At 40.0% G+C, this 22,801-nt stretch overlaps 1 protein-coding gene across 16 annotated transcripts in view; it reads left to right on the top strand.

Annotated features, from left to right (window-relative positions):
• DOCK10 (dedicator of cytokinesis 10) overlaps window positions 1-22,801 on the top strand; it is a 271,379-nt gene that overhangs the window by 123,315 nt on the left and 125,263 nt on the right. For all 16 annotated transcript variants that reach the window (XM_045034551.1, XM_023259740.2, XM_023259739.2 and 13 more), the window contains exon 3: window positions 5,553-5,642. In XM_045034551.1, coding sequence (XP_044890486.1) covers window positions 5,553-5,642 — 90 coding nt within the window. The remainder of the gene's footprint in view (window positions 1-5,552; window positions 5,643-22,801) is intronic.

The raw sequence follows: 22,801 nt of genomic DNA, 5'->3' as shown, positions 1-22,801 counted from the left end.
AGTGCAGGAATATGTCTGGAGCAGAAGAAGGAATGTGAGCAAGCATACAGAATGATGTGTGGCGGGTTGGCTTGCATCTTAGGCCATTGCTTGTCACGGGGCCATGTCTGCAGGCCTCACACCAAGCAGGCTTCTTCCCTGTGCCTCCTTGGAAAGAGAACTCAGACCACAGCCTCTGAGTCCTTGCCAAGGGGAGGTCCTGGTACGATAAGTATGTTGTTGGAGCACGGTGTTCTGTGAGTGCTCACATTCTTGCATATGTAAAATGTTTCGCCCTAACTTCCTCCAGAGAGGAGGCAAGACACGTTGTGGAGCCTGGAAAACAAATCACAGAAAAAGAAGGGAAGTGACTTGCTCAGTGGTTAGCTAATCCAAGGGTAAAAAAAAAAAAAACCTAGAACCAGGTCTCCAAACTTCCCTACTTATATTCTTTTTTTTTTTTTTTTTTTACTTTTTAATGTTTATTTACTTTTTGAGAGGGGGAGAGTGAGAAAGAGAGCATGAGGTGGGGAGGGGCAGAATGAGAGGGAGACACAGAATCCGAAGCAGGCTCCAGGCTCTGAGCTGTCAGCACAGAGCCCGACGCGGGGCTCGAACCCACCAACCATGAGATCGTGACCTGAGCTGAAGTCGGACGCTCAACCGACTGGGCCACCAGGCACTTCCCTACTTATATTCTTAAATACTGTGATAGGTAAAGTCTCAATGCTTGACTTGCGGGGATGGTAACAACTGTCCAGCGATGGGGAGCTGCTCACTTTTTGTGCGTTTCCCATACACTTTAACTGCAACAAAACAAGAAGGACCTTCCCCCTAAAGCACAGGGAATAAGTAAGGGGAATAAAAGACACAGGGAATATGATCAATGGTGTTGTAATAGTGCAGTATGGTGACAGATGGGAGCTAAGGTGACCATAGCCTAATGTATAGACTTGTCCAGTCTCTATGTTGTACGCCTGAAACTAATGTCTATTGTGCATGACCTTAACTCATATTAAAAAATAAATGAATGAGGGATGCCTGGGTGGCTCAATTGGTTAAGCCTTCAACTTCAGCTCAGGCCATGATGTCACGGTTCGTGAGTTCGAGCCGCACGTCGGGCTCTGTGCTGACAGCTCGGAGCCTAGAGCCTGCTCCGCATTCTGTGTCTCTCTCTCTGCCCTCCCCCAACTTGTGCTCTCTCCCTTTCTCTCTCTCAAAAATAAAGAAACATAAAAATGTTTTTTAAAAAGTAAAATAAATGAATGATCGAAGAGGGAATTATTGGTAGGGGGGCACAACAAAGGTATTAAAGTGATATTCTGACGTACTTAAAAAAAAATAAAACAAAATCATGACAACACTCTTCTGGAAGTGATAAAAAATGTTTTTCAAGCAACTAATGTAGGATAAGTGTCTACTAGAATATAAGGCCGTATCGGTGTCTTAATCTGAGAAATTGAGGTGAAGATCATTTTTAAACACGTGCTTAGCTTGGAAGGTATCGGGAAATGTTTGTTAATAGACTTTACTGTAAGACTTGTCGAATTCTCAAGCTCAGACTGATTAATTACTATAAACAGCATCATTTTTGCTCTCTTTTTTGAGCAGCTGGGATCTATAGTGCTGTCAGGAAGCTTTGCTCAGGCCCAGGATAGGAAAATCAGCCTCATTTTTTTTTTTAGACTTTGACCGGTGGCTTTGGGCCAATTGCGAAATGGCCATGATGTGCTTAGAATGAAGTCTTCTGTGGTCATTTTAGCCAGCAGAATGGTGGCTGTGACAAAGCCACAGAGACTGCCCACTAAAGAGTGGAAGGAACCAGAAAGTGACAGGGCTGTCGTCGAAGATGTCTGAATAGCATGGACCTGAAATTATAAACACAAGCCTGCATGCCTCGTTTCATAAATAAAATGACAGTTCGTGTTTCCAAATGCCTAATCTCTGGACAGTAGGCCCCTTATAAAACTCTACCACCAAAAGAGGACTGCGGCTCAGTTCCAGTGCTGTCTCAGATCCGTTTCATGCAATTGAGCTCTACTAATTGTCAACCAGGAGGTTTATAAAAGAGAACAGGAAGTCTGCTGTGGCCAAGGCAATTTGTAGTGGTCTGAAAGCATCTAATTCTCAGAAAAGAAATTCTTTGTAACCATATTAATCCCCTTAACAAATATGACTGCATACTTCGCTTTTTATTTGACGAATTTATTTTTGCTTCAGTGGAGACACATTAAAGAAATAAGACATCAGCAGAAGTGCCACAGTTCTGAAAGTTGATACTTTATGGAGGCTCTCTGCTTTTTCAGCCACATGTTCCAGTATCACAACAAAATATAGCTGAGATCAATAGCATGTCACAGGCGTTCATTATATATGCATTTCTTTTCTTATGCCTTGTGTATTCTGTGCAAGGGATTAGATGTACAGTAAGTCCATGCAAGTTGTAAAATAATGTTTTAGATTGAATCTAAAACACATGGTTACGTGAGGGTGATTCAGCCCCAGTTGTCTTATTAAGAATCAACACGAGGGGTGCCTGGATGGCTCAATCGGTTAAGCATCCGACTTCGGCTCAGATTTGATCTCGCCGTTTGTGGGTTCGAGCCCCGCGTCGGGCTCTGTGCTGATAGCTCAGAGCCTGGAGCCTGTTTTGGATTCTGTGTCTCCCTCTCTCTCTCTGACCCTCCCCCACTCGCACTCTGTGTCTTTCTCTCTCAAAAATAAATAAACGTTAAAAAAAAAAAGAACATGATTTCATAACTGGAGGTCATCAGGAATCACTCATAGCCATGGTACACGTGATTATACACATGATCATAAAGTTTTTATAAATCCCAACTTGAGTGAATTTCCAATCTCATACATTACGTATGTATTATGTATCGGGGCTCTATTTTTACTACAAGTAGCTATGTGACCATTATTACTTGAATCCTGAGTCCATATCCAGAAATTTACCATTAAAGAAAACAAAAAATTTCTTAAGCCAGTTCAGTATCCTGACTGTATTATACCAGAAAGCAGTGATCTTAGTGGGGCACTGGGTATAACTTCCTAAGAAATTTACATTTGAGCCATGTTACTCTGCTTTCCATCAGACTTGGAATATTTTAGAGCAGCTGTTACTACTTTTTTAAAAAGCAAGAAACCAATAAGAGACTGCATGGGATAATGAGAAATAGGAATAATATTTTGCTTTTTTGTATAAAAAATGTATTCTAAAATAATGACTGAAATATAAAATTTTTTAGAGAAAAAAAATCCTGATCTTGCCAGTAGATTATAATATATAATGTACCCTGTAAACACCAAGCAGGTGACACTGTGTATCTGAGAATTATCTACCCAAACAGGAAACAAGTTACACCCAGATAATTGAAATCCCGCAATGATCTCAAAAACTCAACTTAGGTATGGATTTTAATCTTTTACTCCAGACTTCCAATAGAGTTTATGTACTGTTTATCTTCTAACAGAGTGCACAACATATAAGAAGCAACTTGAAAGTGGGAATCCAAAAGGAATCAAAAATGTAAAATCTAAATAATACTAAGTCCTAAATCGGCCCTATCGTACTTCACGTGGGTGTACCTACAGTTGGCTTGATTGGTAGCCATGGCCTCAGAGAACTTCTACACCCTGTTCACACAACTGCAGTGACATCCTGGGGCAGATGCATGGATCAGGAGAGCTCCGTCTACACTGCATTTTAGGATGAGCATTGAATTTTGTCCTAGGATGTATCTAGAACTTTGTTTCCTCATTATTTTTTATCCTCTGATTTTGTCAGGTTCACATGACACTCTTTCTCTTTTGCAGCGTCCAAACTATGCATGTGAAGGCACACACGCACACACTCACACAGCATACCTGTGCACTGACATGCATGTGGTCACATGCCGCACACACACACACCACACGCGCACTGACACTACGTATGCACACGCAAACACCGCACACCATCATCCATCATCCTCACGCACACGCACAGACACGCTCGTGCACTACACCTAATCACACACGCTCACGAAGACACGCACACACATATGCACAGAACCCACCCATCCCGATTCACACACACACTCAACACTTCCGACAAACAAGTATTTAAATGCCCCACCGGACACGGAGGTTAGAGCAGTGAACAAAAGAGATCAAAGCTCTTGCCCTCATGGAGCTTATATTAAGAGCGAAGAAAAAGGAGGATTTGAAGAAAATATGAGTCTGGGACTAGAAGAACAGGTATGATGCTGCCCTTGGTGGTAGAGCTTGTCACAGAAGCTGTGCTCTCGGAGGAGCCCATTCCCTGGACCCCTTTCCTACCCGTCTTCTCCAAAACTAAGGAGGGGTCTTGGGAATCTCATCTGTTTCATTAATGAGTCTAGGGAAAATGCCCTTCATCTAGAACAATTCAAAGGAACTTTAGGTTGTGCTTTAGAAACTCTGATGAATCATTTGTGGATTTGGGGATATACAAAAGGAAAGACCCCAGCTGTTTGGTGCCATGGATGTGAACAGACTGGTCACCCCAACGCCTCTGGAAAGCCACGGAGTGCAGACTAAAGAAAGCTGGTGGCTGGTGATGGAAAGTCACTGCTTTTAGGGTGTCTCATGCTTCCCCCAGCTTGATGGAGCTGAGGACTATATGTCGTATAAAGAGGAAACAATCTATGAAATCCTGTTTTGGACGTCTTACTACTTTTTATGTCTGTTCATTTACTGCAAAGTCGTTTGTTGAGCATTGAAGTTGAAAACATTTTGTTTATTTTAACAAAAATAAAGACACCAAAAACATGAGTCTTTTTCCTCAAGATCCAGGTTTACTGAACATCCTTTCTTTCTTCTCACCCCTAAAATGGTGGCTACACACACACACACACACACACACACACACACTCAGAGCTTCTTCTTTTTTTTTTTTTTAATTTTTTTTTCAACGTTTATTTATTTTTTGGGACAGAGAGAGACAGAGCATGAACAGGCGAGGGGCAGAGAGAGAGAGGGAGACACAGAATCGGAAACAGGCTCCAGGCTCCGAGCCATCAGCCCAGAGCCCGACGCGGGGCTCGAACTCACAGACCGCGAGATCGTGACCTGGCTGAAGTCGGACGCTTAACCGACTGCGCCACCCAGGCGCCCCTCAGAGCTTCTTAAAAGGGTTAAATTTACCTTGTGGAACCTCGAGAAACTATTTACAATAGGATTAAAATACTGATGCTTTTGTAAGGTTTCTCTTTCACTTCAACTGTATCTCGGGATTCACAACAACAACAAAAGATACAATAGAAATAAGCTAGGCAAGATATACAGATGCCCCAACTTTTGTTCCCTGCAGGGAAGTGAAAGAGCTTTACGCGATGAGCCTCTGATAAACCAGTACTTGTAAGGATGCTGGCAGAGGCAATCTCAGGGAGGTTTGGCTTCTGTCTCCTAGAGATGTAAATTTCTCTGTCTTCTTCTACTGTCCGATGCTAAGGTCTAAAGCACTTTTCTATTGGGTTTTCGGTAAGGTGGTCTACTCGGTGCTTCCAGGTTGGAGAGCTTACTTCATTTCTTTTCATTGTCCTCCCCAGACGGCCACCGTGTCTTGGGATATCCGCACACTGTACTCAACGGTACCCGAAGACGCAGAACACAAAGCGGAAAATTTGCTGGTGAAAGAGGTAAATGCGATGCTTCCCATCCTTTACTTTATAAACTCTGTTTTCTCCTGGGGGGGGGGGGGCTCCACACAGCTCCCTTTTATTATTGTCTTCCTCTCCTTTTCAGTAGAGAATTCCAGATGCGATGATGAGCTGTTCCTTTTCAGCCCTCATCATGTCTAGATGCTTTCCATTCTCCTGTTAATTATGTTTCATTGTGTGGTGACTCTTCAAGTTTGGGGCTTTTTTTTTCTTTTGTTTTTACTTCCCTTAAAATCGTCACATTGAGAAATATTTGTGTGTTCTTAACAGAGGATAATTTTATTTTGCTTACCTAGACTGACTTGTGGGAAAGGCCACCGTATGTGAGAATTTTGGATAACAGAGTTTCTATGTTAAGAGATACATTTTTTTTCAAGTACTAACTATGGAAATAGTTAATGGTAACCTGTGGCTATGATAAAAACCTTTTGGTATAGCATTTGTTTGCATTCTGATGATATAAGAGAGGCCTACAACCTTGCTCCTTCTTCTAAGCAGACTAAGGGATGCTTTAGGGCAGCTACTTAAAAGATATTTGTTGAATGAATAAATGAAGCTAGTCCTTCCTTTACGGAAAATGCAATGAGAAAATTCAGCACAGGCCAAACAGAATCCTGAGAGAAAATGGTGTATCCTCAATTAGGATTTAGTTTAATAAGAAAACCTTTTCTCAGCTCTCAAACATACGTGTACGAATATAAGCTAGCTTTATTAGCATACATATTATATCAATCTGTATTAATCATGCACATTTTATGTTATACTATTCAGTCCAAATCCTTTGCCATAGATTTATTTACGAGTTTTTTTCCAATTCCATATTTATTTCCCAAAGATTACATTAAATTACACTACCTTCTAAGGAGTTAAAAAAAAAAAAGGAAAAAATGCAGGTTCAGATAACATCATGATATCTGAGTATGCTATTTTCACATTGACTGATAAAAATAATATATGTGACATCAGTACCATAATATTTTTTTTACAGTCACCTTAGAGGAAGTCTTTTTTTTTTTTTAGTTTATTTATTTTTGACAGAGAGAGAGAGTGTGAGCATGAGCTAGGGAGGGGCAGAGAGAGAGGGAGACACAGAATCTGAAGCAGGCTCCAGGCTCTGAGCTGTCAGCACAGAGCCCGACGCAGGGCTTGAACCCACGAACCGTGAGATCATGACCTGGGCCAAAGTCGGACACTTAACCGACTGAGCCACCCAGGCACCCCCTTAGAGGAAGTCTTACTATCTGGTAGGACATCACAGTTTAAAAAAGAGTTGGCAAATCATTTTCTACACCAGAAAATCAGAACCACTGAGACAAGGTCTAGTAACATTCTTCAGTAAATATGTAAATATGTGTTAACTTAGGTAGGATTTGAAACATTTATGAGCCTGAATTCCTTACCAGGAATATTCAACCAATTCTTCTTGAATGTTCTTCCCTAAAATATTGCACTTTTGGGTAAAAATCTTCAGCTTGTTGTTAAATTTATTTCCAAGAAGTTTATAGCTTTGTTGAAAATGTGAGAATTTGTTAAATCCAGTTCCTTTTTTTGCTTTACATTGCTGATATTAAAAAAATAAAATAAAATAACTGTTGGGGCACCTGGGTGGCTCAGTCGGTTGAGCATGGCTCAGGTCATGATCTCACAGTTTGTGGGTTCAAGCCCCTCGTCAGGCTCTGTGCTGACCTCTTGCTCAGAGCCTGGAGCCTGCTTCAGATTCTGTCTCCTTCTCTCTCTGCCCCTTCCCGGCTCGCGCTTTGTCTCACTCTGTTTCTCAAAAATAAATCAATGTAAAAAAATTAAAAAAATAAAAAACTGTGGCTTTTGAATATATATGGCTACCTCACTAATCTTCCTTATCCTAATAGTTCTTTGTAATGATAATTTTTGTTTTCATTCGTTTTTACTTTATTTTTTTGCACATAGAAAGACCATTTATCATTCTTATTTGATGTTTAAGTGTGTAGTCATATCATCTGCAAACAATTAAAATCGTCCTAGTTCCTAATAACTGTATAGGTTTTTTTTTTAATTCTTGCCTCATTTTATTATCTGATATCCCTGAAATCAGGGATTGAATAATAAATAATAATGCTCATGTTGGGCATCCTATCTTTTTTCTTTTTTTCTTTCTTTTTTTTTTTTTTTTGAGAGAGAGAGAGAGAGAATGCATTCGGTGCAGGTGGAGAGGAAGAGGGAGAAGGGGAATCTTAAGCAGGCTCCGTGGTCAGTGCAGAGCCCAAAGCAGGGCTCGATCTCACAACGGTGATATCATGACTTGAACTGACATCAAGAGTCATAGACTTAACCTCTGAACCCCCCAGAAGCCCCCGTCCTGTCTTACTTTTGGTTTTAGGGATAGGCCTTTAGTATCTCTGATGCTATCTTACCCCTGAAATTTAGCTCTGTGATCCGCAGGATCCATATTTGTATTTCTGGTGTAAACTTTCTTATTCAAATTGTATTATTGCCTTAATACTCCATTCAAATTGCGAATATTTTATTTCATGTTTTTGCTTTTATATTCATGAGTGAAATTAGCTCTAGTTCTCTTCCCTCACTTTGGTATTAAAGAAAATGCTAGCTTAAAAACATTGTGACGCTCTCCATCTTTTTCCACTTTATTCCATTCTGGAATAAAAAAATAAATCCGTGAAATGAAATAGGGTATCTAGAAATATATCCAAGTAAATACGGTTACATACCAACTGACAAATTATGGCACTTCAAATTCTCAAATATCTCTCAGGTTAGACAATTTCATGAATACCACTTGGTTATTCATTCTGGATGAGAATAAAGTTAGGACTCCAGCTCACATTAACATAAAAATTAACTCCAAGTGGATAAAAACTATTTAAATTTTAAAAACAAAAATATTGAAACTACAGGAAAACATTTTAAGTGGAAATTTAGGGGAAACAGATTTAAGCAAATAAAAAATTTTCATTTCTATATGATTAATGGTACCATAAATGAAGTCAAAAGGAAATATTTAATCAGAGCAATTATTTGCAACTCTTTCTATCTTTTGCGACACATGCCCACATTCCTGATTTTCAAACTCTTACAAATTAATACAAAGATAATAACACAAGGAAATATAAGCAAAAGACAGGAGCACACAGTTCAAAGAGAGGGGCACAAAAAGTTGCCAGCTTCACTTACAGTCATGAAAATGTAAATTAAAACAAATATGATGTATGATACTTGAATGAAGAAAAATTTTAAGATGAGTAATATTTAGTGACAGTGGGAATATGGGAAATAAACATTATCATACAGTGTTTATAATACATATCTGTAACCTTTGAGATGTAATTCTGTAATTCTTTTTTGTAAAGTTTATTTATTTATTTTGAGAGAGAGAGAAAGAGCATGAGTGAGGGAGGAGCCGAGAGACAGGAGAGAAAGAGAATCCCAAATAAGTTCGTCACTGCCAGCACAGAGCCCCATGTGGGGCTCAAACTCACAAACCATGAGATCATGACCTGGGCCGAAACCAAGAGTCAAGTAAGCTTACTGACTGAGCCACCCAGGCCCCCAGATGTAATTCTGATGTACCTTTTAAGTAGTGCATATACATGTGTAACATGTGTGTTATTAAAAAAACACTAGAGCATAAAAGTATAATTACAAGGTTAAGTATTGTTGCACTGACCAAATTGTAATATCAATTGGTAAGAGTGGGGTTGAATAAATTTTGGCACATCTGTATTTTAAAATAATATGTAACCAATAAAAATTAGATGTATTTATTTTATTTTTAATTTTTTTTAATGTTTTATTTTTGAGAGAGAGAGAGAGAGAGCTAGTGAGGGAGGGGCAGAGAGAGAGAGGAAGTCACAGAGTCTGAAGCAGCCTCCAGGATCTGAGCTGTCAGCACAGAGCCCGTCACAGGGCTCGAACCCACGAACCGTGAGATCATGACCTGAGCTGAAGTCGGATGCTTAACCGACTGAGTCACCCAGGTTCTCCCAAGCTAATACATTTATATGTACGTAATTTGGGGGCACCTGGGTGGTCCAGTTGGTTAAGCATCCGACTTCAGCTCAGGTTTGATTTCGCAGTTCGTTAGTTCAAGCCCTGCCTCAGGCTCTATGCTGACAGCTCGGAGCCTGGAGCCTGCTTCGGATTCTGTGTCTCCCTCTCTCTCTGGCCCTCCCCCACTCACACTGTCTCTCTCTTTCTCTCTCTCTCTCTCAAAAACAAATAAACAATAAACAAATAAACAATAAACAATAAATAAATAAATAAGTAAATAAATAAATAAATATATTAGCTTGGATGCCCATGGTATGTTGTTAAGAGAAAAAAGTAAGTTGCAGAATATATACTATGATATCTTGAAGGTATAAAACCTGTAAGTATATACATAAATATGGCTTATTTATATAAGCTTTAAAAAAGTATGAAAAATGTAGAATAAACTCATAACATTGGTTATGTCACAAGTTTGGGATTGTAAGGGGAAGAGAGGAAATTGGATCTCAGTTTATATGTTCTGTATTGTGTTACAAGGGTATTTTTGTGGTGAAAAAATATTTTGTGAAAAAATTAGTGGAAATACATCTTAAAATGCTGTCAGAATTGGAAGCCACCCAAGTGTCTCTTGTAAAATTGTCTCCAAACGTTCAAATCCAACCTTATTCTGAGAGTTGCAAGCCGCCTTAAAGACCATATCAGATTCTTTTTTTATTATTATAATTTGACTTTGGTAATGAAAATGTCATATGGAATGATCAAAATCCCTTATGCATTTCACTTTATGAGTCCAACCACTGGGCTTGTCTGCCTGTCATAGAAGCCAGTTAAGTTCATCTGATACAGTCCATTCATAATCACTTGTAATAAAACTACTGTGGATTAATAAACATCTCCACGATTTTAGGGACTATTCATGTCATGATCTTTTTACCTCTTTCTGGGTGCATTGGGTATTTGTCTATTTCCAGGTTTCCAGCAGTCTGTTTTAGGCTGTGAAAAACTTGCTCTCACATGAATCAGGGATTCTTAGGCCTCTGCTCTGGGTGTCTGCTCCCCGAGGCTTTGAGACCTTGGATTTGGTGGCCAGCCTGCTAATGCCCTTGCCTCTTCCCACCTGCTTGTTTTATTATCTGGTATGCCTTCGTGGTGGGCCCCATGAGCTTAAGTCCTAAATCTCAGGATGATTCAGAAGCCCCACCCCCAATCTCTGGATGCAGCCAAGGTGTCAGGTTTAACCACTTTCCAGGGAAAAGGCAGCCTAAAAAGAAGACGAGTACAACACTGGAGACTTCTAAGGCTATTCTGGGGGTCTTAGATGTCTTTAGTTTTGTCATTGCTCTCCTGAACTTCTGTACCACGACTTCAAATGGCCAGGTTGACCCCCTTTATTTCTGTAGTTCTCTGAGAATGTCAACCTCGGTGGAGAACAGGTTGGCCACAAAATCTGACTGTGTCTTGTTATTTCCCCTGGGGTGAAATTTCTTCCCGTTAACTTTGTTCCTACCTTTCAACTACTTGCAGCCTGGGGTTATTCCTCCATTTCTAACTTCCACCCGCAGCTTCCCCTTTCTCCTAAGAACTGCTCCAAAGAGAAGTCAAGTACAGTGTCTTTTACCGTAGATCCCAGGTATCTGCCGTACTTTTTGTGTTGCACGTCTCAGGACAGAGCATTTACCTGGGTAACGTAAATGACTCGCTATGTTTTTCTCAACGGCATGGATCTAAAGTAGAGAGAAGAAAAGAGAAGAAAGAAGAGGAAGCCTGGGAAGAAACTTTTTTCTTTTTTTTAACCTGAGAATTTTTCTTGCATCACTAGCTGTGAAAACTGCCATAGCTTGCTTGCTTTTAAGGATATAAATAAAGGGAAGCCTGTACTTATAGGGTAGGAAGAAGAGAAATCCCAGTTACAAATACCACGTGATGGTGGTAGAACATGAATACCCAAGCCTGGAGACAGCAAATAAAAAGAAAGCGGTCACCAGAAAGCTGGGTTAAGACTGAGAAATGACCTCAGAGAATTCTGCTGGCCAAAAGTCTTGACCACGGTAGGTAATAGCAGCTAACGTTTATTGACTACTTTCTTCGTGCCAGATACACTTCTAAGACCTTTCTTGCAGTAATTATAAGCAGATGCTACAGCAGCAGCCACCTTGTAATGATGAGGCGACTTTTAGGGAAAGATTCAGCAGGTGTTCGGCGTCATACAGGTGGGAAGAGACAGAGCCAGCATATCCCCACCCTTGCTGTCTCCCTGCAATGGCTTCTGGCCTCTTAACCTTGACAGTAAGTGCCCGGAGGATGCTTTACTAAGGCTGCCCTCTGGAAGGAACACGTCCCTCAGTCTTCTCCCTGACAATCCCGCCCCAGTTTTGTCCGGGTGGCTCTGATGCATACAGTTATTGGCCCGCACTTTGAGAAATACCGGCTGTATTTTCGAAACCAGATTAAGCCAGCACCGAAAGGGATTCCTTGACGTTTTGGAGAAACACGTGTTTGTTTCCCTTACCGCCGCTGCTGCATGGGGCGAAGCAGCCTTTGTGGTCCTCCCTTGCACTAGATGCCCTGTGGCTCCCCACGGGGTGGCAAGGACAAATACTGTGGTTGCTAGGCAGCAGGCTGGCACGAAGCTAATTTAAACACATCCAGTTCAATACTAATTTGGAATGATCTCGCACTTCGCTCTGTTTTGACAATTCTCGGCTCCTTTTGAAAGGCAGCAAGCCTTCTTTTCTTTTTTTAATCTTGAATGACTTCATCTGTTTTCATGGGAGTTTCAATAAAATGAACAGTCTGTCCCTCTTCTGGTTTATCGGCTGTTAATCCTCTCCCCTATCTCGTCAATGTAAGGCTAACTGTTCCCCACGCAAGAGTGCAGGCTTATTTCCCCATGCAGCAGAGAACTTCACAAAGTTACGATAAATTAAACATCAAGTCATAGTTGAGCAAAATGCACATCTATGTATATTTTTGAGCCCTACCTCGCTTTACAGCCTAGAAAACAGGTTCCGAATGATTAACTAAGTTGCTCCACTTCACATAGAGCCATAATTAAGCCTCTGGTCTCTCTGACCCTCAGGCTGACCCTCAGTGCCCTGACCCACTTGGCTCCCTCTGACTGTTTGAGAAATTCCTTTAAACCATGAAATTAATAGCCTGACCTGATGTGGACATTTCCACTGTTCACAAGGGAACATGCCCTTCATTTTGATAAACATTTAACTTTTCTACCTCAGTTTCTTTATCTCTAAACGAGCATATTCATTATTCCAATGCTGTGTTTCTAAAAATAAATACAGCAATGATATGAAAACACTTGGAAAATAACAACTGGGGAGCACTGCCTTTATCTGATTCTCATAAGTGGCTTAAAATCAACATGTATAACTATTTAAAAAATCAAACACTTCCGTGATAGAAAAAAAAAAACACCACCCCCCCTTCCTCCCACTGGGGGTTAGGGGAACCAGTAAAGGGATCTATAAACAGGATGCAGACTTCTTAAGCAAAACTTCCATAGCAAAGTTTTTATTTTGATATACACAAAAGAATAATATAAAGCCAGATGCTTAGAACACTAATTAAAGCTAAGCTCTCGGTTTGGTCTCTCAACAAAAAGATGAAAACAAAGAATGGAGAATGGTACAGTGGCCCAACAGAGGATAAGGGTCTAGGGACCACTTGAGTTGAATGGCCAAGAGAGATACCGACAAAGTACTGAGGTATAGCAAGTTACTCTGCCAGCAAAGCCCTCTGCAATTTCTGGAAACCAATCTGCTGCAGGAGTAGAATAATGATGAAATAAGAAGGCATGAATTGGAGAATCCAAGCATCGCTTTGGTCAAGACATAAAACACTCAGGGATTTGAGAGTTATGGAAACATTAAAAGAATAGAAGCAAATATCTATATCTACATCTACTGTTATATATGAATACACACACGCGCACGCACACACACACACACACACACACACGCTGATTGTGTACTGTTCTCATCCAGACAGTATTAGGTTATTAGGGCAAGGAAAAGTTTAGATCTTAAGCAGGGGTTCTAGACTAGAAATTGTGGAGTTCTCTAGGTAAAAAAAAATAATGAAATAGAACCCAGGACTGAACAGGAAATACAAATCAGACTTAACACAGACAATAAATGTTGTAGAAATCTCTAGGCTTTCATAGGAAATCTATCCTAAAAATCAGCAGAACAAATGGTTGAGATCAGAGCAGATGCCAGTTTCACATGGGCAGAGAATGTTCTGCAGACAGCCAGGTCTACAGGACGTCCACGGGACACAAACACACACACATACACACACCCTCAGTCGTTAACTTGCTAATACCCACGGAGACTGTCTTAGAAGGGAATAGGGCATATAATATTTCCCATATTTATTTGACCATGGAGAAATTCTGTCCGTTTTCCCCATGTATCTGGAAACATATCTTTGAGAAATGCTGATATAAATCTGATAGAAGGAGATCATCAGAAACTAGGGGCACAATACAGCTCAAGTAAAAGAGAATCTATTAGGTGAACCTTGACATGCATTTCATTAAAGCAGACAGTGATGAAGAGAAAGAGAATATTAAAGCTCCCAAAGTATGAAATAAATTGTTTCTTTCTTTTCATGGATAAAGCTTTTACCATTAGAATCCAAAATGTCTACCTCTTTTCTGAGGGTAAACCTCTTGCAATGCTGGGCCACAACCCCAAATGTGGTTTCCATGTAGCAAATTACAAGTATACACAAGGTTAATTTCAAAGTTTGTCGTAAATAATACTGCTCATAAGTTCAGAGAAACACCATTTTCCAGCCCTTAAATTTCTCGTCTCAACCCCTTACCTAATTACTGGGTTATTTTTTTTCTCTGGTCCAAGAAGTAAATGTGAACTGGCTTAAAGCTACTGCTTTAGATGTCCACGGAAACTGCTTCTCACTCCATTTGGGTGGAGCTAATTACCCTCTGTTTACCAAGGGCTAAATTCTTCACATAGAAAATTCTTCTCCCACTGATTTATGCTGTTACTCTGGATCACATACAAAATGTACTCAGAGAAGGGTCTTGTCCCGCTGCCTGAAAGATTGGACTGGATTTATTATTCACCAACATTTATCACTTACTAAGTTGTTGAGAACCAAATGGATGTAACACAGTCCTCGCCTTCAAGGAACACGAGGGGCACCTGGGTGGCCCCCTCCGTTAGCGTTAAGCGTCTGATTCTTGATTTCAGCTCCGGTCACGATCTCACCGTTCGTGGGATCGAGCCCTGCATCAGGCTCTGTGCTGACACTGTGCAGCCTGCTCGAGGTTCTCTTTCTTCCTCTCTGACTGCCCCTCACCAGCTCACACACACGCACGCACACACTTCCTCTCTCTCTTTCTCAAAATAAATAAATAAATGAAAAAAAAAAAAAAACTAAAACAAAACAAAACAAAAAAAAGAGCTCACCAGGCCAAAATTTAAGAGACCACTGGTCAGAATTTTGCAGCACAATCTAATACGTAACTCAGGAGTACTACTGTAAAATAGAAAAACAAAGTCGGGTTCGCCTGTTAGGAAAAAAAAAAAAAATAGCTAAAGGCAGACGAGAGACTGGATTGATTTGCTTGAGGGGGATGAGTAAGACTGAAGGGAAGTTGGACACATAGAAGACTATTTTAATAGGCCAGCTGGGTTAAAGACCTATACTAACATACAGCGGCATGATTATGGTGACAGTAAAGGGCTATGAAAGATGTGACATTGGCAGAAGTTGGTGACTGAAAAGGAGCAAGGGAGAGGAATAGGTTGGGGACTACTCCCACATATCTGGCCTGGGCTCATAGCTAGATAGTTTTGCCCATAATTTAAATAAGACGGCCAGAAGCAAGTAAAGATTGCTCAAGCAGGGATGGATGAAACAAGGAAGAGAATGCCACTGGCCAACATGTATATCAAGACGAGAGATGCCCAAGAAGGAGTGAGGTAGGTAGGTGTCCACACAGGAGGAAGGGATGGGCAGCTGCTCTGAATTTGAAAGGTGAGGCTTTAAGCCTGGAAGAGGTTACCCAGAAATGCCACAGGGACCTGGCTGGAGCTGGGACGTGAGTCCTTGGGCTACATTCCTGCTTAAGGTAAAGCGGGTCCTGCTTCGGCAGTGGAAATGGAGTGGAAAGAGAGATGCAGAAAACAAGAAGAAACTGATTTCTGAGAATTAAAGAAGAGTCCTTAGCAAGTACAAATCCATAGCATGAAATGCCAAAACAGTATCACATAAGGAAGAGTCTGCTGGATTTGGGTATTCAGACTCATTGGTAGTTCGTTAACAGGATAGTTTCAGAGACTGAGGACAACCTGAGTACAGCAGGCTAAACCCTGAAAAGGTGTGTTATCTTATCAGACAAGGTGTTAGTACATTGTTGTCTCTTTATCTACAAGGCATTTTGAGAGTAAACCCAATAAAAGGATGGCAACCCTTCAAAGTACTCCATGCTGCTGTAGTTAAAAATAGTTCAGCGGGCTGTTACATTGTAAACTAAAATATTGCTGAATTTGTTAAGGACAATTTTGTAAACATAAGAAAGAATATGATCAAATGAGCATAATATTGAAAGAGAAGTTTCTTCCTCTTCCTCTTCTTCTCTGCCATTTGGTTCCAGAAAGATAGCTTCAGCTAATTCAAGAGAAAATTATAAATCTTCAAGGTAAAAGCCGCATCATGTTGCAAAGTAAAGAACATGTTAGACAATTTGGATCCCGGACGTAGCAAAGAAAATTATGGGGAGAGAAGGCTTGGCTATGACTTAACATGTATTTCATGCTGCCCATTTTTATTACCTAAAAGAAACATATCTAACTAGAATGAAATGTATCCTGTCTCCCGAAAATAGGGAATTCCACTTCTCTTTTATGGTTAAAATAATTTCATGTGCTTCGTGTTTAATTTTGAACTACATATTATGTGCACGGATAAAGAAACCATTCTTTTAGTCAAAACGCCTTTGTACTTTGCACAAATTGTGTGACTCTCATATGTGGAACAATGTGCCCTCAAACTTACCCAGAAGTAAGAATAAGTGTTTTTAATAAATGATTTGGGGCTTTGGTGTTTTTTTTTGCATGTATAAATTAAGTAAAAATGAATGCTATTTTCTGATTCTGAATCGTTGGGCAGCAGATGAATGATTCTCATGCATGCATTAACTTTATACCAGAGCACAACAGTAAGCAAGATTTCCCTCACTTTAGAACCAACACCAATGATATAACATCAGAGCCACATGCACAATTTAAATTACTGAAAGCTATTGGGGAAAAAAACTAAAAAAAAATCTCTCCAGGGTGCCTGGCTGGTTCAGTCGAAAGAATATGTGATTCGACCTCGGGATCGTGAGTTTGAGCCCCACATTGAGTGTAGAGAGTACTTAAATAAGTAAAACCTAGAAAAAAATTTTAAATAAAAATAAATAAATGAATCTCTCTAGATTAGAAAAAAAAGCCATTATCCTTTCTGAATAAAATAAGTGTGAATAGAAAAAATTTTGTTTCCGTTTTGGAGACTAAGGCTCTTAATTCACTAATAAGGCTTTGCTGGGGACTAAGGGACTCCAATTTTGTGTGTACTTTTTAAAAGTAAGCTTGTAAGTTAAGCTATATTTATTTTACGACTTCAACTAATGGAAAAATCACGTCAAAATTTGTTATTGTCCTCTATTGTAACTAATCTTACTTATGTGTGGTAATTTTGTTTCTATCATGGCCAGAAGAAAAATGGATCACCCATTTTATTTTTCACTAAATGTATAACACTAAAGATAATAAACATACAAAAACCAATGGGGGGGGGGCGGTTGCTGGATGGCTCAGTCGGTTAAGCATCCAATTCTTGGTTTCGGTTCAGGTCATGATCTCACGCTTCCTAGGTTGGAGCCCTGCCTTAGGCTCTGCACTGGCAGGGCGGAGCCTGCTTGGGATTCTCTGTCTCCTAGCTCTCTGCCCTCCCTCACTCACATTGTCTGTCTCTCTCAAAATAAGTAAATAAACATAAAAAAAAAAAAGGTAATGGGGCGCCTGGGTGGCTCAGTCGGTTGGGCGTCGGACTTCAGCTCAGGTCATGATCTCACACTCCGTGAGTTCGAGCCCCACATCGGGCTCTGTGCTGACAGCTCAGAGCCTGGAGCCTCCTTCGGATTCTGTGTCTCCCCCTCTCGCCCCTGCTCATGCTCTGTCTCTCTCTGTCTCAAATATAAATAAAAACATTAAAAAAATTTTTTTAAATAAAAAAAAACAAGGTAAATTCAAATGCATTTAGTTTTTAGTGCCATTAGGATAAAATCTAATAGAAAACACCAAAGAAAACAAAATAGTTTTGAGTTTCACATTAACGACCTTGAAGAAATTTATGGTCTAGCCACCCAAATCCCTAGAATAATAGTCTTGCTTCCAAATATGCAAAACTGTTCCAGTTCTAAATTGGCTTCCTCTTCTGCATAATAAAAATCATCCTATGATGTCTGGTGGTAAGTGGGTGAAAACACAAAAGGACGAGCCCAAAACCCTGGCATATAAAAAACGTTTAGAAAGAGCCCATTTGAAGTTTGAACCTAAAAATTTTAATGGCATTGAATTACAACCCAGATTTTATGCCTTACATGGGAAGAATGTTTCAATCATAATATAACCAAGGTTTTCAGTACCATCCATTTTTCATGTCTTGACAAATTACTTCTGAGATCCAGCTGGGAAATTCGAATGTATGGTCCTGGGTCAGGCACAGGTGTGATTTACGAAAGTCTAATTTTACAGTTTGCTCAACTACCTTAATGCAGCACAGCTTAAAAAAAAAAAAAAGCCAAATATTTTGATTCACGTTCAGTTTGGATTACTTGAGGCTGCTCTATCATTCAACGTAATAAAATAGTTGAAAAACGATTCTCATTTATGGTTGGCATTTCACAGGGCATTCTGTTTTACATGGTACATGCACATTTATAGACATGGTAACACTGTCTCATATGAAGCAATAGTTTGAAAGCTCAGACCCAAACTCCATTAAATTAGATGGTACCGTGATTTCTGAAACTGAGTAATATCTGTATTTACGTCGCTTATTTCGTCCAAACATTTGTTTCCTTTACCAAGAGTATAGTACACATTGTAAAAACTCACTGCGTTCACCTTATTTTGATACTACAAAAAATAATTATTTCATTTGAAAGGAATACATAAATGTAATCCAATTAAACAAAAAAACATTTTCGTGGCTTTTCCCTGTTTCTCTAAAATGTCAACACGGTGAGTGAACCTGTGTCCTGCAGGGATCACCTCATGTTCTACCTGCCGGCCTGGCTACTAACATCTTCTTTCGCATTGTAGTGTCTCGGTGTGGATGATAAGTTATCCAGCCATCTTTTCAATACATAATTTGCCTAAATTCACTTAATTTCATGATGCTGCATTTCCAACATTCGTCCGATAGCCATAATTACTTCTAAACTTAATAAAGTCTGGCATGAATGTGAAATTACCACCATCATGTTACAAAAACAGAATTCACCCCAGTGGTGACTAAGGGCCACCATGAACGCCTTTTGTGGTTGCATACGTCTTTTTGGCAAGAAACTAGTCCTGTAATTAAATAAACCTCTATGCCCACAAAAAAAAAAAAAAAAAAAAGAATTTTCATCTGAAAAGCCATTTATTACCTGCTTATTACTCTGTAGCCAGAATCTAATAATCAGCCCTTTTAAGAGAAGGACAGATTACATTGCCAAACCCAAATTGCTATTTGAGGTAAGTAACATAATTTGAATTGATTCTGGTGATTCGCTAAAGAGAAAGGGGGAAAGGAAAAAGATGAAATATTTTCTTTATATTATTTTAGGGTGCCTTGTGCAGTTGCTTAACCTTTTCTAAAGTATTTAGATTCCTAGAACTTTCATAGGGTCATGTTTAGTTATTGCCAAAAGAAAAAGGATATAGGAAATACATTCATTCGCGTAAATATTGAATGCCCACTGTAAATGGGGTTTACATGCTGCAGTTGATATATGCCCTTTCAGCTAGAGAGTAATGTCGATTTTCAGAGCCCACTGTGTGAAGTCAGGACCCACCCGATGCTTCCAGTCCACGGGCAGACAGTACAAGGACCACATTGTCACTCCAGTAGAATGGTGGATTTGAGGGCCCCGACAGAGATTCTGATTCAGTGGATCTCCTGTGGGACCCAGGAATCTGCATTTTAATTAACAATCCCTAGTAACTAAGGGACACGATGCCGTTTAGGAAGCACTGTCCTAATGGTCTAAGAGCCTTGGAGCGTGTTGACCTTGCTCAGCTTTTTTTGTGTCTAAGCAACAGCAGAGATAGCAAACATAAAAGCTGAACGAGCAGAGATAGTAAATTAATAAAATGTGAATTGGGGCATTGCTGTTTGGAAAAATTAGCCAACTCGGCAGAGTTTTGCTGGATTTCGCGGTCTTCACCTTTGAAGTAGCTGGTGGCAGCTTCCACTGTAAAGAGGATAAGAGTCGGTATTTTGAAAGCAGTGCTGTGGGCTAGGTAGTTAGTAAGGAGAAAATGGAACCGGTGCCTTACTGTGACAGGCACGGATGGGACCTGTGACTTTGAGTTTGCGACAGGTCATTTCAGCTTGGTGTTCAGACAAAGAGGAGTTGTAGTCATAATTAAAATAGTTCTTAATGAGAGGGACTCTGTGGGCTGGAACAAAGAAGAGAGAATAATTTTCTATGCGTAACATTTCCCAAATGCCATTACTCTGTAGGAGAAACACTTATGTGTTTGTAAAATGCACTAGCTTTCTTAGAGTCCAAGAAATCACAGATCTAGCTGGATTTTTAAGGGTCAACTACTCCACCCCAACCCTCAGCTACCCACCTCCACCAGATATGTGAAACATACTAAATAAATTCAGAAGGAATTGGATTAAAGCAAACCTCTCTGATAGAGCTAAAAATCTCTCCAAAACACTGTGCTTTCATAAATCAAGAAAAACTGGTTGTTGTTATCAACTATTGTGAATGTGAATTATACATTGAATCAAACATGTTGGGAAAACTTACCTTTTTAATGTTTATTCATTTTTGAGAGAGAGAGAGAGAGAGAGAGAGAGAGAGTGTTTGTGTGTATTCCTCCCATCCCCTCCCCCCCCCCCCCCCCACCGCCCCTGAGCAGGAAAGGGACAGAGAGAAAGGAGACAGAAGATCCGGAGGGGCAACGAACCTAATGCAGGCTCATGACCTGATCCGAAGTTGGATGCTCAACGAGTTGAGCCACCCAGGTGCCCCCAAAACTGATTATTTTTAAAGCAAGTGTTTATTAAGCACTCACCCTTTGTTAGGTGTTTTATAGGAAGTACCTTATTAGATCCTGTTGAAGTTAGTAGTATTTAGACAGATAGAGACATTTAGAGTTAATTAAGTTACTTCATTGAAATCCCACGGCTAACACCAAAATTCAAAACCAGGTCTGTCTGATTCCCAGACACCATACAGACATTTGGAATGATGGTCCAGATGTGCTTAAAAGAAAAAAAAAAAAGTCTACAATCATCAAACAACTCATAAATTAGCTGAAGGGACTTTTAGAGTTAGACAAATCCAGTTTGAAGTCCTACTTCTATCATGGCAAAGATCTGAGCCTCTCCTTGCCATTGTGATTTATAAAAACGGAACAATAAAATCTCATCGAGTGCTTGTTAAAATCATATGTAAAGCACCTTGTAGTGCGGTATCTGACAGGCACTTGCCACTCCAAAGCAAAAAAAGGTAGTTCTTTGCTAGACTATACTAATATGAGAAAGCATTACACTCATTCTGTGAAATTCAGGATATACATATCTCAGATTCGGTAAAGCCTTTGGCATATTTTGAGTATCACGTGAAATATGCATGAAGTATACGTGCTTATCATGTCTAAACATAGATACTATCCCTAGCAAGAAAGGGTAGTGAGTCAATCAGTGCATCTTTGTGCCATTTAAACTTCCAGAGTAGGGGGAGTAGACAGAGATATTATGGGACAGAAACTTCTAATCCAGTCTAATATCCTGGTTATTCACTAACTAAATCTGAGATCCTAATCAGTGAAATGGTTTGACCAAAAATCATGTGGGAAATCAGTAATAATGGGTTCCTTCCAGAACAAGAATAAAACAGTGTAGCTCCTGGTTCGGTGCTGTTCCCTCTATTTGCCTTTTTCTTGTAACAAATATGTATTGGTTTGGCGATTTTTTTGCCAAGAATCTTTAAAATACTTTGAGTATTCTGTCCTAAGAAAATAATCCAAACTGGGTCAGACTAGGGGGAGAAATACTCTGAACACATTCATGGTTTTTTTAACTTCTCATTTTTCATAAAAGACTTATTTTTATTAAAATACTCATTTTGGGGGGGGCGCCTGGGTGCTCAGTCAGTTAAGCTCAGTCATAAAAGACTTATTTTTATTAAAATACTCATTTTGGGGGGGGCGCCTGGGTGCTCAGTCAGTTAAGCGTCTTGATTTCGGTTCAGGTCATGATCTTGCAGTTCATAAGATCCAGCCCTGCATCAGGCTCTGTGGTGACAGTGTGGAGCCTGCTTGAGACTCTCTCTCTCTCTCTCTCTCTCTCTCTCTCTCTCTCTCTTTCTCAAATATAAACAAATATTTTTTTTAAAAAGTGAAGATGGAACTTTTCATCCAAGGAGCACAGTAGGGCTTGGTTCTCTTCTTATTTCCAGAAACATGGGATTTGCAGAATTGGTTTGGGAATTTCATTTTAGGAAAATACTCATTTTCATTGCAGTTTAGTTAAATATTCAGTGTGGTCCCCATTCCTCTTCTCCATCCACAGCCCACCCCGCTCTCCTGAATTCCCTTTGCCTTTATCCATGTTCATTTGGTTGCTGGTTTTCTCCACTGTTCTCTGACAACATCCTCCTCCTCCCATCTTGGTCCCAGGCTCACGTGCTTTTCAGCCTCAGTCCCCAGCTTATGTGTGGGTGCTGTCCTGAACAAATAGAGTCATGGTGCCAAGAAAGTTCAAGGTTAGAGAAATCCAGAGCAGCCGAGGGTACCCAACCACTCTCCCTTCTCCCTGCCTTTCCCTGCACTTTTTTTTTTTAATTTTAATGTCGATTTTTTATTTTTGAGAGGTGGGGAGAGGCAGAGACA

This window comes from Felis catus, chromosome C1 (assembly GCF_018350175.1).
Source record: "Felis catus isolate Fca126 chromosome C1, F.catus_Fca126_mat1.0, whole genome shotgun sequence".
Taxonomy (NCBI): Eukaryota; Metazoa; Chordata; class Mammalia; order Carnivora; family Felidae; genus Felis; species Felis catus.
Note: the sequence above shows the minus strand (reverse complement) of the source record. Positions and strands in the feature narration are given on the sequence as shown.